The sequence below is a fragment of the Tetrao urogallus genome (assembly GCF_951394365.1).
Source record: "Tetrao urogallus genome assembly, chromosome: 4".
NCBI lineage: Eukaryota > Metazoa > Chordata > Aves > Galliformes > Phasianidae > Tetrao > Tetrao urogallus.
Window position 1 is genome coordinate 30224472 of NC_136817.1, and position 10409 is coordinate 30234880.

The window sequence follows — 10409 nt, forward strand, 5'->3', positions numbered from 1 at the left end:
TAAAATACCAGCGAGTTGGCCAATAAACACCAGAAAAGCGTAAGGAATGTGGCTCTGTACATCCTGGTGATGCATGCCGTATACAGCAGCACAAGTCTTCAACATGTATGGATACTAGGTGCGTTGGTCAAGTCAATATTGCATTGGCCAGCTCTGGAAAGTCAACTAGTTTTCTGTGTTACCCTTTTTGTGAATTAGAGGAGCAAATGCATCCCTGGAAGTTGTTGAAAGTAGTTGTGTGCGTACCCCAAGCCGTTACCCATTCAATTCTGTTTTGTGGGCTCAGCCCCAAGTCTTAAGACAGATGGGCACGGCCAGTAGCTCATCACCACGAAGATCAGCCCTCTTGTAACCAGGACTGCTTGCAATGATTTTGCCTTAGTGACTTGGTGGGGGAACGGGGGGGGGACTTTCCTTATTCCTTTAAAATTCATGTGTCCAAAATTAGTAGTTAGGTGTCTTAGAGTAACATGATAGAGTAGTAAGTTCAGTGAAAACCTCCTTATCTTTGCATTGCCTTCTACCTCTGCCATGAATCCCTCTAGACATATGTTGCTGTTCTTCCTTACTGAAGGAAGCTGAGGAGGGGTGTTTTGATAGGTCTCTCCTCTTTCTAGAATGGGAAGTTACATGTTTTACAACAACAACAAAAAATCTGATCTTTATACTCTAGTGTTTAAAGCAAACAAATAAACAAAAAAAAGTGCAGTGGTGCGGAGTGGAAATGGTAATTTGGTACTTGACTGCTCCTTATCTGAGTAGTTGGTGGCTTAAAAGAAGAGTTGCCTTTTACTATTAAACTTCTTTCATTTGTTTCTATGTTTCCACTGCTCAAATATGGAATTTGCTGATGAAAGACAAAAGAAGAACTGAAGCTTGGAAACATCTCAGAATGGGAAAAGTAGTTGTCATCTTAACACTCCAGTGCAAAACATTAAGCAACTGTAGTGTGGACAATTATAAATTTAATGTCCTCTTCCCTGTAGCCACAGAAACTCAAGGTGCAGGACTGTTACAGGCTTTACATTAGAAATGCTCCTAGAGATTTTTTTTTTCTTTGAAGAGAATAATGGTTGGGGTTTTTCTGAGTAAAATCGAGAGTTTTTTGCTCAGATGAGACACTTACAGAAATTATTTGGTGCCAGTTCCCCATTTATCTTGTTGGATAGTGCTTCCTGGGGGCAGCAGACAGCAGATGTGACTGAAATACAACTGGGAAAAAATATCTACTAATTCTCTCTAGATATATTTACAAATCTTTGAGGCTCGGCCTAGTCCTCCTACGCACAAGCGCGTTCCACTGCTTAGCTTGTTTAATGGACTCCTGCACATGAGCAGACTTGGAGACTGGATTTAAATCTTCTAGTGATGCCCAAGCCTCATGCTTGAGAGTATAGACTTAACCTTCTGTAATCTTTCACTAGGAATGCATTTAAACTATTTGGGGGGAAAAAAATGGCGAAAGCTTTCATCAAGGTGTCCAAATAGCTAGTTAGAACAGTTAACACCCCTGCCCCTCTCCTCACATTTCTTCTATAGAAATTGGGATTTGGGCTCATTTTGTTTGCTGTCACAACAATGCTAAAATAAGACAGAATTAAGCATCTGACAGTTTGATGTCAGGCCCAAAGCACAGAAGCTTTGGTGTCTTAATGCCCAGGCACTTGAGTCAGTGTGACAGTCAGTGGAAGAGACCAGGAAGATGCACTAATTCTAAGTATATTAGCTAACCTATGTTGCAAGTTCCAGCTACATGTGTAAAGCTGAGATGTAACGTACATTAAAATCAAATTTGACTTAAAATTTTGTGTACTTCAGGTTTGCTTTGAATCTGGATAAAAGTGATGTTTTATGTTTTTCATCTAATGGCTGTAAACTGTAGTAATAGAATAAAAAAGAAAAATTGAAAATCGGAGCTTCTGCCTGGTTCACCTACATTTTACTTTTCTTTAAAATATTTTCCCCCTTCCCATTGTTTTTACCATCCCTTTTTTTGGCTTTACCTTTTCACTGGGTTTTTTATTTGTTGGTTAAAGTCGGTCTTCCTCCCCACCATGGCTTTTGTTTTTTATCACAAGTTCATGTGGCTCAAATCCAGATTGCGGCAGGCGGAGAAAGACCGTCAGTTGGCACAGCAGGACAACCGTCTCTTCAAGCAGGAGTTTGGGGACAAAATCAACAGCCTCCAGCTAGAAGTGGAAGAGCTCTCCAGGCAGCGGTGAAAAGATCTTTTTCTCATTTATTTTCTGGGCTGTTCTTCCTGTGTCTAGAAGAAACCAGGCGTGTCGGTCCCAAAATGAGGAAGGGGCTGGAAGGAGATGAATGGCGTTTTATGCGCCAGATGGTGTTAAAGCTAGGGAGGTAGAATGCTTTGAGAGGTAGTAAGGCTTTTGAAATTGAAACTTGAAAAATCTGAAGGGAAGGAAATGCAAAAGAACTGAGAGGTCAGCAGAAGCCACGAGCAAAGGTACAAATCTGTATAGGAGTGAGTTATCAGAAGCAGGCTGCAGAACATCTCTTGAATAGAAATGAAATGTCAAGATGTTCCCTTCAAACATGGAAATTTCCGTGCATATTTGCTATGGTTTGGGCATCTGCCCATAACCGTTTCTTTGGGAACTGACAGTGCTAGAGATGCAGAAGGATGGAGATCACCACCATAAGTGATCCAAAACCAGTTTGGGAAGAAGCTTGGTTGATTCTTCATGTGCCCGGAGGTGCCGTTGCGAGTTAACTTACTCTAGGGATCTCAAGTTATCTTGGATATGTGCTTTGGAGTGCTGTAAGGCCTCTGCCATACAAACTTCTCCAAAATCTAGCATTATGCCAGACTTGTCATGTAATAATGTAACCTTGAACCTGAAGCAGATGACTTGTTGGCTGCTTGTCATCAAGGATGTAGCTCGAAGAAGTCTTTGCCTAGAGCCGATGTTTAAGAGTTAAGGAGCAAGGGAAGCAATCCTGGGTGCTGGTCTGACAAACTGCCAAGATTTTTCTAGTTGAATCCAATAGGAATTTTGCCAGTGACAACTAAAAAGGTGGAAGTGAAATGCAGGGATCTTAACAAGAACTGTCTGTCTTTTCCTGCTTATCAATGCTGGGAAAACAGAGAAGTCTTCTTATCCTAAAGAGGCAGAGCGCTTCTCTGTCCGCAGACATAAGGTATCCTCTGTTCTGCAACAAGGTTGCTGAAGTGAACAGTGTGGATGTGTTACTGGATGCTTTTTTCTCTTTTTTTTTTCTTTTTTTTTTTTCTTTTTTTTTTTTTTTCAGTCTAACATCCTGGCACATCTGCTTTTGTCTCCTGTTTCTCAAAGCTACAGAGGCCACCCACAAAGCCAGCAAATGGCTTTTATCAGAAATCTGTTCCACATCCCTGGTGTGTGTGGGTGAGCTTAGTGATAGCACTAGGTGTGGGTGGGGAATGCGTTTTATCTGTATGTGCATTTAGCACTATGTCTTCAGTTTTACTGAATTAGTGTAGCTGTCGAAGTGGTGGGGTTTTTTTGCATCAATTCAGTTTTTTCTGATAACTGTCTTCCTTATGCTAAATTGAAGTGGCAGCATGAAAATAACAGTGCCTACTTTATTGGGGGCTGTTACTGATGTAAGTAAGTGAGATTCTAATGCACTGAGTTGAAAGATAGTGGTGAGTAGTGCTGCTTGAATTGTGTTCCTTTAAGAAGAAATGAGGCTTTGTGTGTTTTAGGTTGTTTTTAATCAAATTATAAGCAACTGATTTGTTTTTGAATGCCCACTTGGAGGAGGCCTCATTTCGAGATCTAAGTTTCCACCAGCTTTGCTCACTTCAGTTAGGCTATGTAGTTAATGAGACTGCAGTCAAATGAGTTATTTAACAGACTGTTGGAGCTGTATTGAGACTAATGAGGTTAATAATGGAGAGATACATTTGTACTTAATGGAAATGAGGATTCTGAATCTTTTATGGTGTGAGCCTTGCCAGTACATTTACCAGTTCCAAGCTTTTGATTTTAGAGCAAGTGTTGTTCCCTAAGTAGCTATGGCATTTCTGTTCACTTCACCGCTAAGGACTTCAGAAAACGGAGTTGTTTTAGCAGTGCAGCAGTGGAGCTTTCTGGTGCCTCTGAGTAAAGGGTCTGCTACCAATAGCTGGATTTTGTCATTCTTTTATTCAGGTTGTGCAGGGGGCCTCAGATGTGCTCATAGCTTGGTATTTTGTAGGGATGCACAGACTTATTTGTCAGGTGTATTTTCTCCGAAGTGGTGCTAGAATTAGATTAAAAACATTCAGATCCTCCATCCTGGCATTTTGTAGCTTTAATGCACATTAAACAACTTTTTATTGAGAAGCATTTTTTAGCTCTAGAATTAGGCTTCAATTGCTTTAGGGTAAAGAGAATGTTAAATAGTTTTAATAATGTAGTGGCTCCTGATGTTGAGTGTTATTAACTTTATTCACAGTTCCATCTTGATATTACAGGAGCCACCTTGAAATCGAACTGAAGCGGGAAAGAGAGAGATGGTCGCACAGTCACCAAAGCAGCCAAGGAAGCAAAAAAGGCCCAAAGAATTGGTTAAAACCGGTAATATGTCTTTTTTTTCTTCTTGGTTTATATTTTGGTTATGGTTTCACTTTGTTCTCTCTTCCTGAGCTTTACTAGATATTAAGTACGTATTGTTAATTTGTCAGAACAAGATGAGTTTTGGAACATTTTTTGCACATGCCAAATAGTCATTTGGTTGAGCTTTAACAAAAAAAAAAAAAAAAAGATTATAAGCATTATGCTGAACTGCAGAACAGATTTCCTCATTCAGGCTGGGTACCTGACCAAATCTTGCCTGTGGTGGTGAGTTCCTTCAATAGTTTAATAAAACTAAGCATAACGCACCTCATGTAATGAAAAGCAAGCTTGCTCACTTGTGATTTTTGTGTCATAAAAAGGGAGATTCTCCTGGAAAAGCAATGCAATTTGGAAAACAAAATTATCTTTTGAGGGCATCACAAGTCACTTGCAGTGCTTTTAATGCATTAGCACATTGATTGTGCTTTCTTTTTTTTTAAAAAAAAAAAAAAAGAAGAAAGAAAGTGAAGTGGTAATGTCATGAGTAAGATTGATAGTCCCCAAGTGAAACTCCCTTTTTAGAAGTCATTTGCCTTTGAAAGCGAAAATCTGCCCTACAGCTTTTTCTGTAAACTGAAAGAGGCTCTTTTGCTGGGAACTGGCAGTTGTTTAGGAGAGCAATACTCATAAATTTGAGAATTGTGAAATAGCAGAGGTGGCTTCCAAAATTCTGATGTACATTGCAGCACTTGAGACGTGCCTTTACTGGACTCCCCTGGGCTGCTTTAACCATTCCTTTCTGTTTTTGTTTCTTTTTCCCTCTTCCCTATCCAGTGTTCAGTGAAGTTACTTACACATCATGATAACTAGCTGCTTTTTTCTGCTGCTTGTTTGACAGTGTGTCACTGGCTGTGGAAGTGGCTGATGGCGAGGGGGGAACAGTGAGATCAGTATTCTCCAAATACAAAAGTAAAGTTTGCCTCCTTTACTCAGCAAGGATGATCCTGCTGGGAGCAGATGGGGCAATGTGCAAAAAAAAAAAAAAAAAGAAAAAGAAAAAGAAAAAGGGGTTTCATAACAGATTTTTCTTTTGCCACAAAACTTGTAAATGGTTCTAGGTCCAATGGAAGTTTGCATTTTCAAGAACGTAAGGGCTTCACTGAGATTGTCGTTGCAACACCAGAACTGTGCATGCATTGGTAACTGCCAGCACTTGATATGTAGGCTGCAGAGTATTTTTGACCTGGTTGTGTTTCCAAGTGTTCTTATGTACCTGCCTGGCTCAGGCTACGACCCAGTTCTTAGCTGGGGAGTGGAAGGGAGGATTTTTCTTTCCTTGCTGAGAGGATTTGTTGCCCTGATCAGTCTATCCAAACTAATAACTTTAAAAAGTGACTGAAGTTTCTTGTCCTCTAGTAAAAGGAAACCATTGGACATGATTAAGAATCCAGCTTTGAAACTTGAAATCAACTTTTCTTCATAGCAAAAATAAAATACAGAGCTGCTCCTGGGGTGCACTTGTGTTTTTATGCTTTTGTATGCCCATGCCAAGGGGGGACAGTGTGATCAGTGTTCTCCAAGTAAAAAACTAAAGTCTCCCTCTGCAGTGTCAGCAGTGTGGCAAAGGTGAACTCTTTGTTAGCATGCCAACATCGTTTGACTGACCAGTAAATCCTTTTTGGTAGGATGGGAAGCTCAAAATCCAAGAGGAAAACGCCAAACTGAAACAGCCCCCGAGAGAGGAAAACAGTGTCCTGCCACATAAGTATGGGAAGAAAGTACATCTCATTTTTGTCTTCTCTCTTTCTGATTCTTGCTCCTCCTTCTCTGATTTCTTTGTTGCTGGATGGGAATTTTGGAATAGCATGATTTCCCTGGCTAAGAAAGCATTTCAGCCTCCTTGCCCCATTGTTAAAATCTCTCCACATTTTCAGATTGTTGTGATAGGATTTGTTTGGCATTTGGAAGGTAAGATGAAGATTTGTTTTTGAATGTGAAGATACGTTTAAAGACAAATAGGGAAGAACTCTGTAATGAGGGTGTTGCTTAGAGACAGCTTTTTTGAACTACTCTCAATGCCAGTGACAATGTGCCCTGCTCTGACAGTGTGCTGAATGCTGATAAAATGGTGATTGGAAAAGTATTGTCTTAAAAATATCATAAGCTCTATTCGGGTCTTTTTATTTGGCCATTAAATACCTTCCAGTCTTGTGCTTTTTGCACCTGTCTCACAGTGTGTAAGCTATGAACATTGGTCTGCCCATTTGTCTGGAAGTCTTTGTAACAACAGAACATAACCATTCTCTGTTCCCAGATCTAGAGGATCAAACATTTTGCAGTCATAACTTCAAAGCTACTTCTAAACTGTGTGTGCTGTCTAAATTGCTTTTTCCACATTCATGCTCCCCTTTTTTCTTCTCTTCTGAAGTCATTTTACAAGCATTTCTATTTAGCCAAGAGTGTGCTGCCTCAGCTGGCAATATTCATTCTAGAGCACCAGTCACTGCTGCCTCTTTGCTTTCCTGTTTGATGAAGCTTATATGTGCTTCAGCTCTCATGTGTGAGCAGGCTTGGCAGTGTGGTTTTGAAGAAATAAAACCAGAAATGAGCGCAGGTAGGATTTTAATAACAGGATGAAGGGTCCTTTGATACATAGTCCCTGTGTTTTTATCATAAGTAGCAGTGTGATTGAGGCACTGGCTCAAACTAATGATGGTTTTCTCTTGTAGGTTACAGAGCAGCACTCAGGAGGAGCAGGTTGGTGATGCCTTTTCTTGCGTTCAAATACTAGTGAGTGTGCTGGGGGAGCTCCTGGGTCACTACAGTGCTGCTTATCTCAGTAGAAAGGCTTTTAGTTGTCAGCGCTGCATTTATGCGAGTCTATTTCATTCCCTCAACAAAAGTGTGTTATTTTTGAACTAATATTAAATCCTTTTGTAATTCCTTTGCCCCATGCCTTTTCTGGGTTAGTGTCTTGAAAAAGAACAAGGAAGGCATAATTTTGTATTTTGTGAAAATGGCAGTGTGTAACATCCTTGGTCTGGGTTAGGGTTTTGCAAGTTCCTTTGGAGGCTACAGGGGAAGAGTTATTTGTTTGTGTTTGGTTGGCTGCTTCTGTGTATGTCAAATTGACCCAAGCGTGCTCTTTCTCCCTTGGGTGCCTGGCAAAGCCTGGCTAGAGCCACCAACTCTCAACAGGATGCTACAATGCACATTTAGTCCCATCTACCAGGAATTTCTACCATCATCACCAATTATTCCTGGTGAAGAAAGAGATTTTGTTCCCCACAGTCCCTGCCTTGCTGCTGGGCCCAGTAATCTCTGTGTAGGTCTGTAAACAAAGCTGCATAGTGCGTGGCTTGCAGAGCTGTACCGTGCTTCTTGGTCCACCCTTGGAACTCGGGTTTGCCAGCTGGGCTGAGTGCTGAAGAGGAGAGGGTGACTTTTTAGGACTCAGCCTCTTAGTTGATTTTGGTTACTTCTAAGCTTTTTAGTGAGGGACAGCAAAAGGTAATATCACTATTACAGGTACCCTTCAGATTTTAGTGCAGCTGTCCTGCAAATAAATGTGTTAGTCCTGTGTGGCTTCCTGGTGCACTGTGTAAAAGGGAGGGCTTAAAAACACAACAGTGTGAAGTCTTCATCCCTGTTATAAAATAAGGATCATCCACAGAGCTTTGCTACCAAAGCCATGGAAAGCAGGCAAATAAAGCAGAATGTGTTGGCTTTTATTGTGGGTTCAGGAACAGCCATCAGGACCTGGAAATGCTCAGATCTGCCAGCTCTGCCAGGAAGAAAGCAGCCGAAGCAAGAAAAAGGTAACTCCAAGGATTTACACTGTCATCTCAGCTGTGTGGTGAATGTGCATTTCCTTTTATTTATATTCTTAATGAGATGGTCAAGGTGTTTTCCCATGCAGTCTCTGAGATTGATTAGAAGCAAGGATTGTTAACACTTGCAGCTCCACTTTCCTTCATTGATGCTGAGGAGCAGTTTGTAAGGAAACAGTCAAGGCACTCTTAAAAACTGTTATCAGTGCAGTGAACATTCTGGTCTCACTGTTGTTGCGTACTTAAGAGATGAGGAAGCAGGTGTCATTTGGTTGTATTTTCCCCTGGTTTACCTCACCTACCAAGATTTGAACCAGAGAGCTTTGCTGGGAAGCTGGGGACAAACTGCTCCTTCCAGGCAGTATGAGTGAGGCCAGCTTCTGGCATGCAGGGCTCTGACCTCCACTCTTGCATAGAGATGGACTAGTACCACATTTCCAAATAGCCCCTGGAAATATCTAGGAGGAAGTAAGGGAGCACAGCAAGGTCACCTGGCTAGGGAGCTTTCAGAGTGGTGACTGGTCTGTCCAGTATATTTATATGGCTATAAAATAAGTGTGCATCACTTGTGACAAAATGCTCTAGCTGCAACTGGACTGAAGCAATTACAACTTGAATGCTTCATTTTTGGTAACTCCTACCTACCTTTACTACAAGTCTTCACCTACTCTTTGACATAATGAGCTCCATGGTAGCCTGGTCCTGAGCACAAGGACAAGTTTCTGGTCTTCAGGGCATCTTTCTCTTGTCTAGTAGAGGATTTGAGTTAACTGAAGGTTATAGAGAGAAAACTCAAGTTTGTTTTTTTGACCTGTGTCTTTAGTATCCTGTAATTTTTCTGTACTCTTCCTCCAGAATATCTGCAAGAACTGTGGTGGTATCTTCTGTGAAGCCTGTTCAGCAAACGAGCTGCCCCTCCCATCCAGTATTAACCCAGAGCGTGTCTGCAATCCCTGTCACAAGCAACTCATCCAGCAGTATTCCAACAGTCCCTTGTAGGAGGCAGGCTGCAGAGTGTGGTGAGACCATAAAAATTGTTGCAGGTGATTGTCTCTGGAGTTGTTCAAGGGGAATTTGAAGACGCTTACCTGTGTTGTTTGGAGGGGGAAAGCAGCTTTATGCTGTTTTAGTCAAGAGACTGCAAACAGAACACCCTGAGCTTCCCCTCTACAAAAATCTGCCAGCTCTCTGACCTGGGCTTGTGCTGAGGAGAACTGCTTGAGGAATGTCACACCAAGTGGCCGTAAGGCGTGATCAGGCAGCCTTAGGATGCTGCAAGAACAGAGCCCCCACCCAAGAAAGAGCCATGTGTCTGTGCGTGCAAGGCAGGAGCGTGTCAAGTGAGGGCATGCTGCTGCTAAGCAATGGCTCACTAAAAGCAAAATGAGAGCATTTTCTAATCCTCATGTCTGGCTGCACTTGAAACACCATTTCCCCTTTTCCTGCTGTCTTCGACAATCTGGCTCAACTGTGCTCCTTCAGTGCCAGGAGTCCAGGTAACAATACCAACGACAACAAAAAAAAGCATTTTCTGACACTGTTCTTTGATCCAGTCCTCCAGCAGTAGGCTTGCTATGCAAATCATTATCAAACAAAGCTGTGAAATGATCCTTTATTTTCAGGGACTTCAGAGAGGGCTAAGATTTTCTTTTTTGGTGTGTGTGACGTTGGAGAACTGATCCACACTGATCCAGCACACAAATGTTTAAAGGCATCTCTGACCTTCCTACTGGAGACCCTCACTGTGACTTCGTGACCACAAAATAGTGGCCAATCCAAAGAGCTACAGAACCTCTATCTTGATGTTCTGGGGGAATAGGAGTTCCAACGGTTTAGTTACAAATTACCATTACACAGAGGGTTTAAGGCCACGTCTTCGCACCTCTCTCCTTTGTGTACATAAAAAAGTGATTTTAATACAGCTGGTATTTCACTGGTTTTGCATTAGATCAAAATGAAAGTGAGATGAACTCAACAGTGCTTTTCACCTTTAAGATATCCTGATGTAAAACAGTTTTAAAAGTTTTCATACTTT

General features: G+C 41.5%; 1 protein-coding gene across 1 annotated transcript in view; it reads left to right on the forward strand.

Annotated features, from left to right (window-relative positions):
* The window catches only part of RUFY3 (RUN and FYVE domain containing 3), a gene marked incomplete at both ends in the record, with an annotated part of 43901 nt that extends 34528 nt beyond the window's left edge, over positions 1 to 9373 (forward strand). Inside the window, 5 exons of the mRNA XM_079534932.1 lie at positions 2099 to 2218; positions 4463 to 4565; positions 6230 to 6309; positions 8260 to 8362; positions 9230 to 9373. Coding sequence (XP_079391058.1) covers positions 2099 to 2218; positions 4463 to 4565; positions 6230 to 6309; positions 8260 to 8362; positions 9230 to 9373 — 550 coding nt within the window. The remainder of the gene's footprint in view (positions 1 to 2098; positions 2219 to 4462; positions 4566 to 6229; positions 6310 to 8259; positions 8363 to 9229) is intronic.
* Positions 9374 to 10409: the final 1036 nt, after the last annotated feature.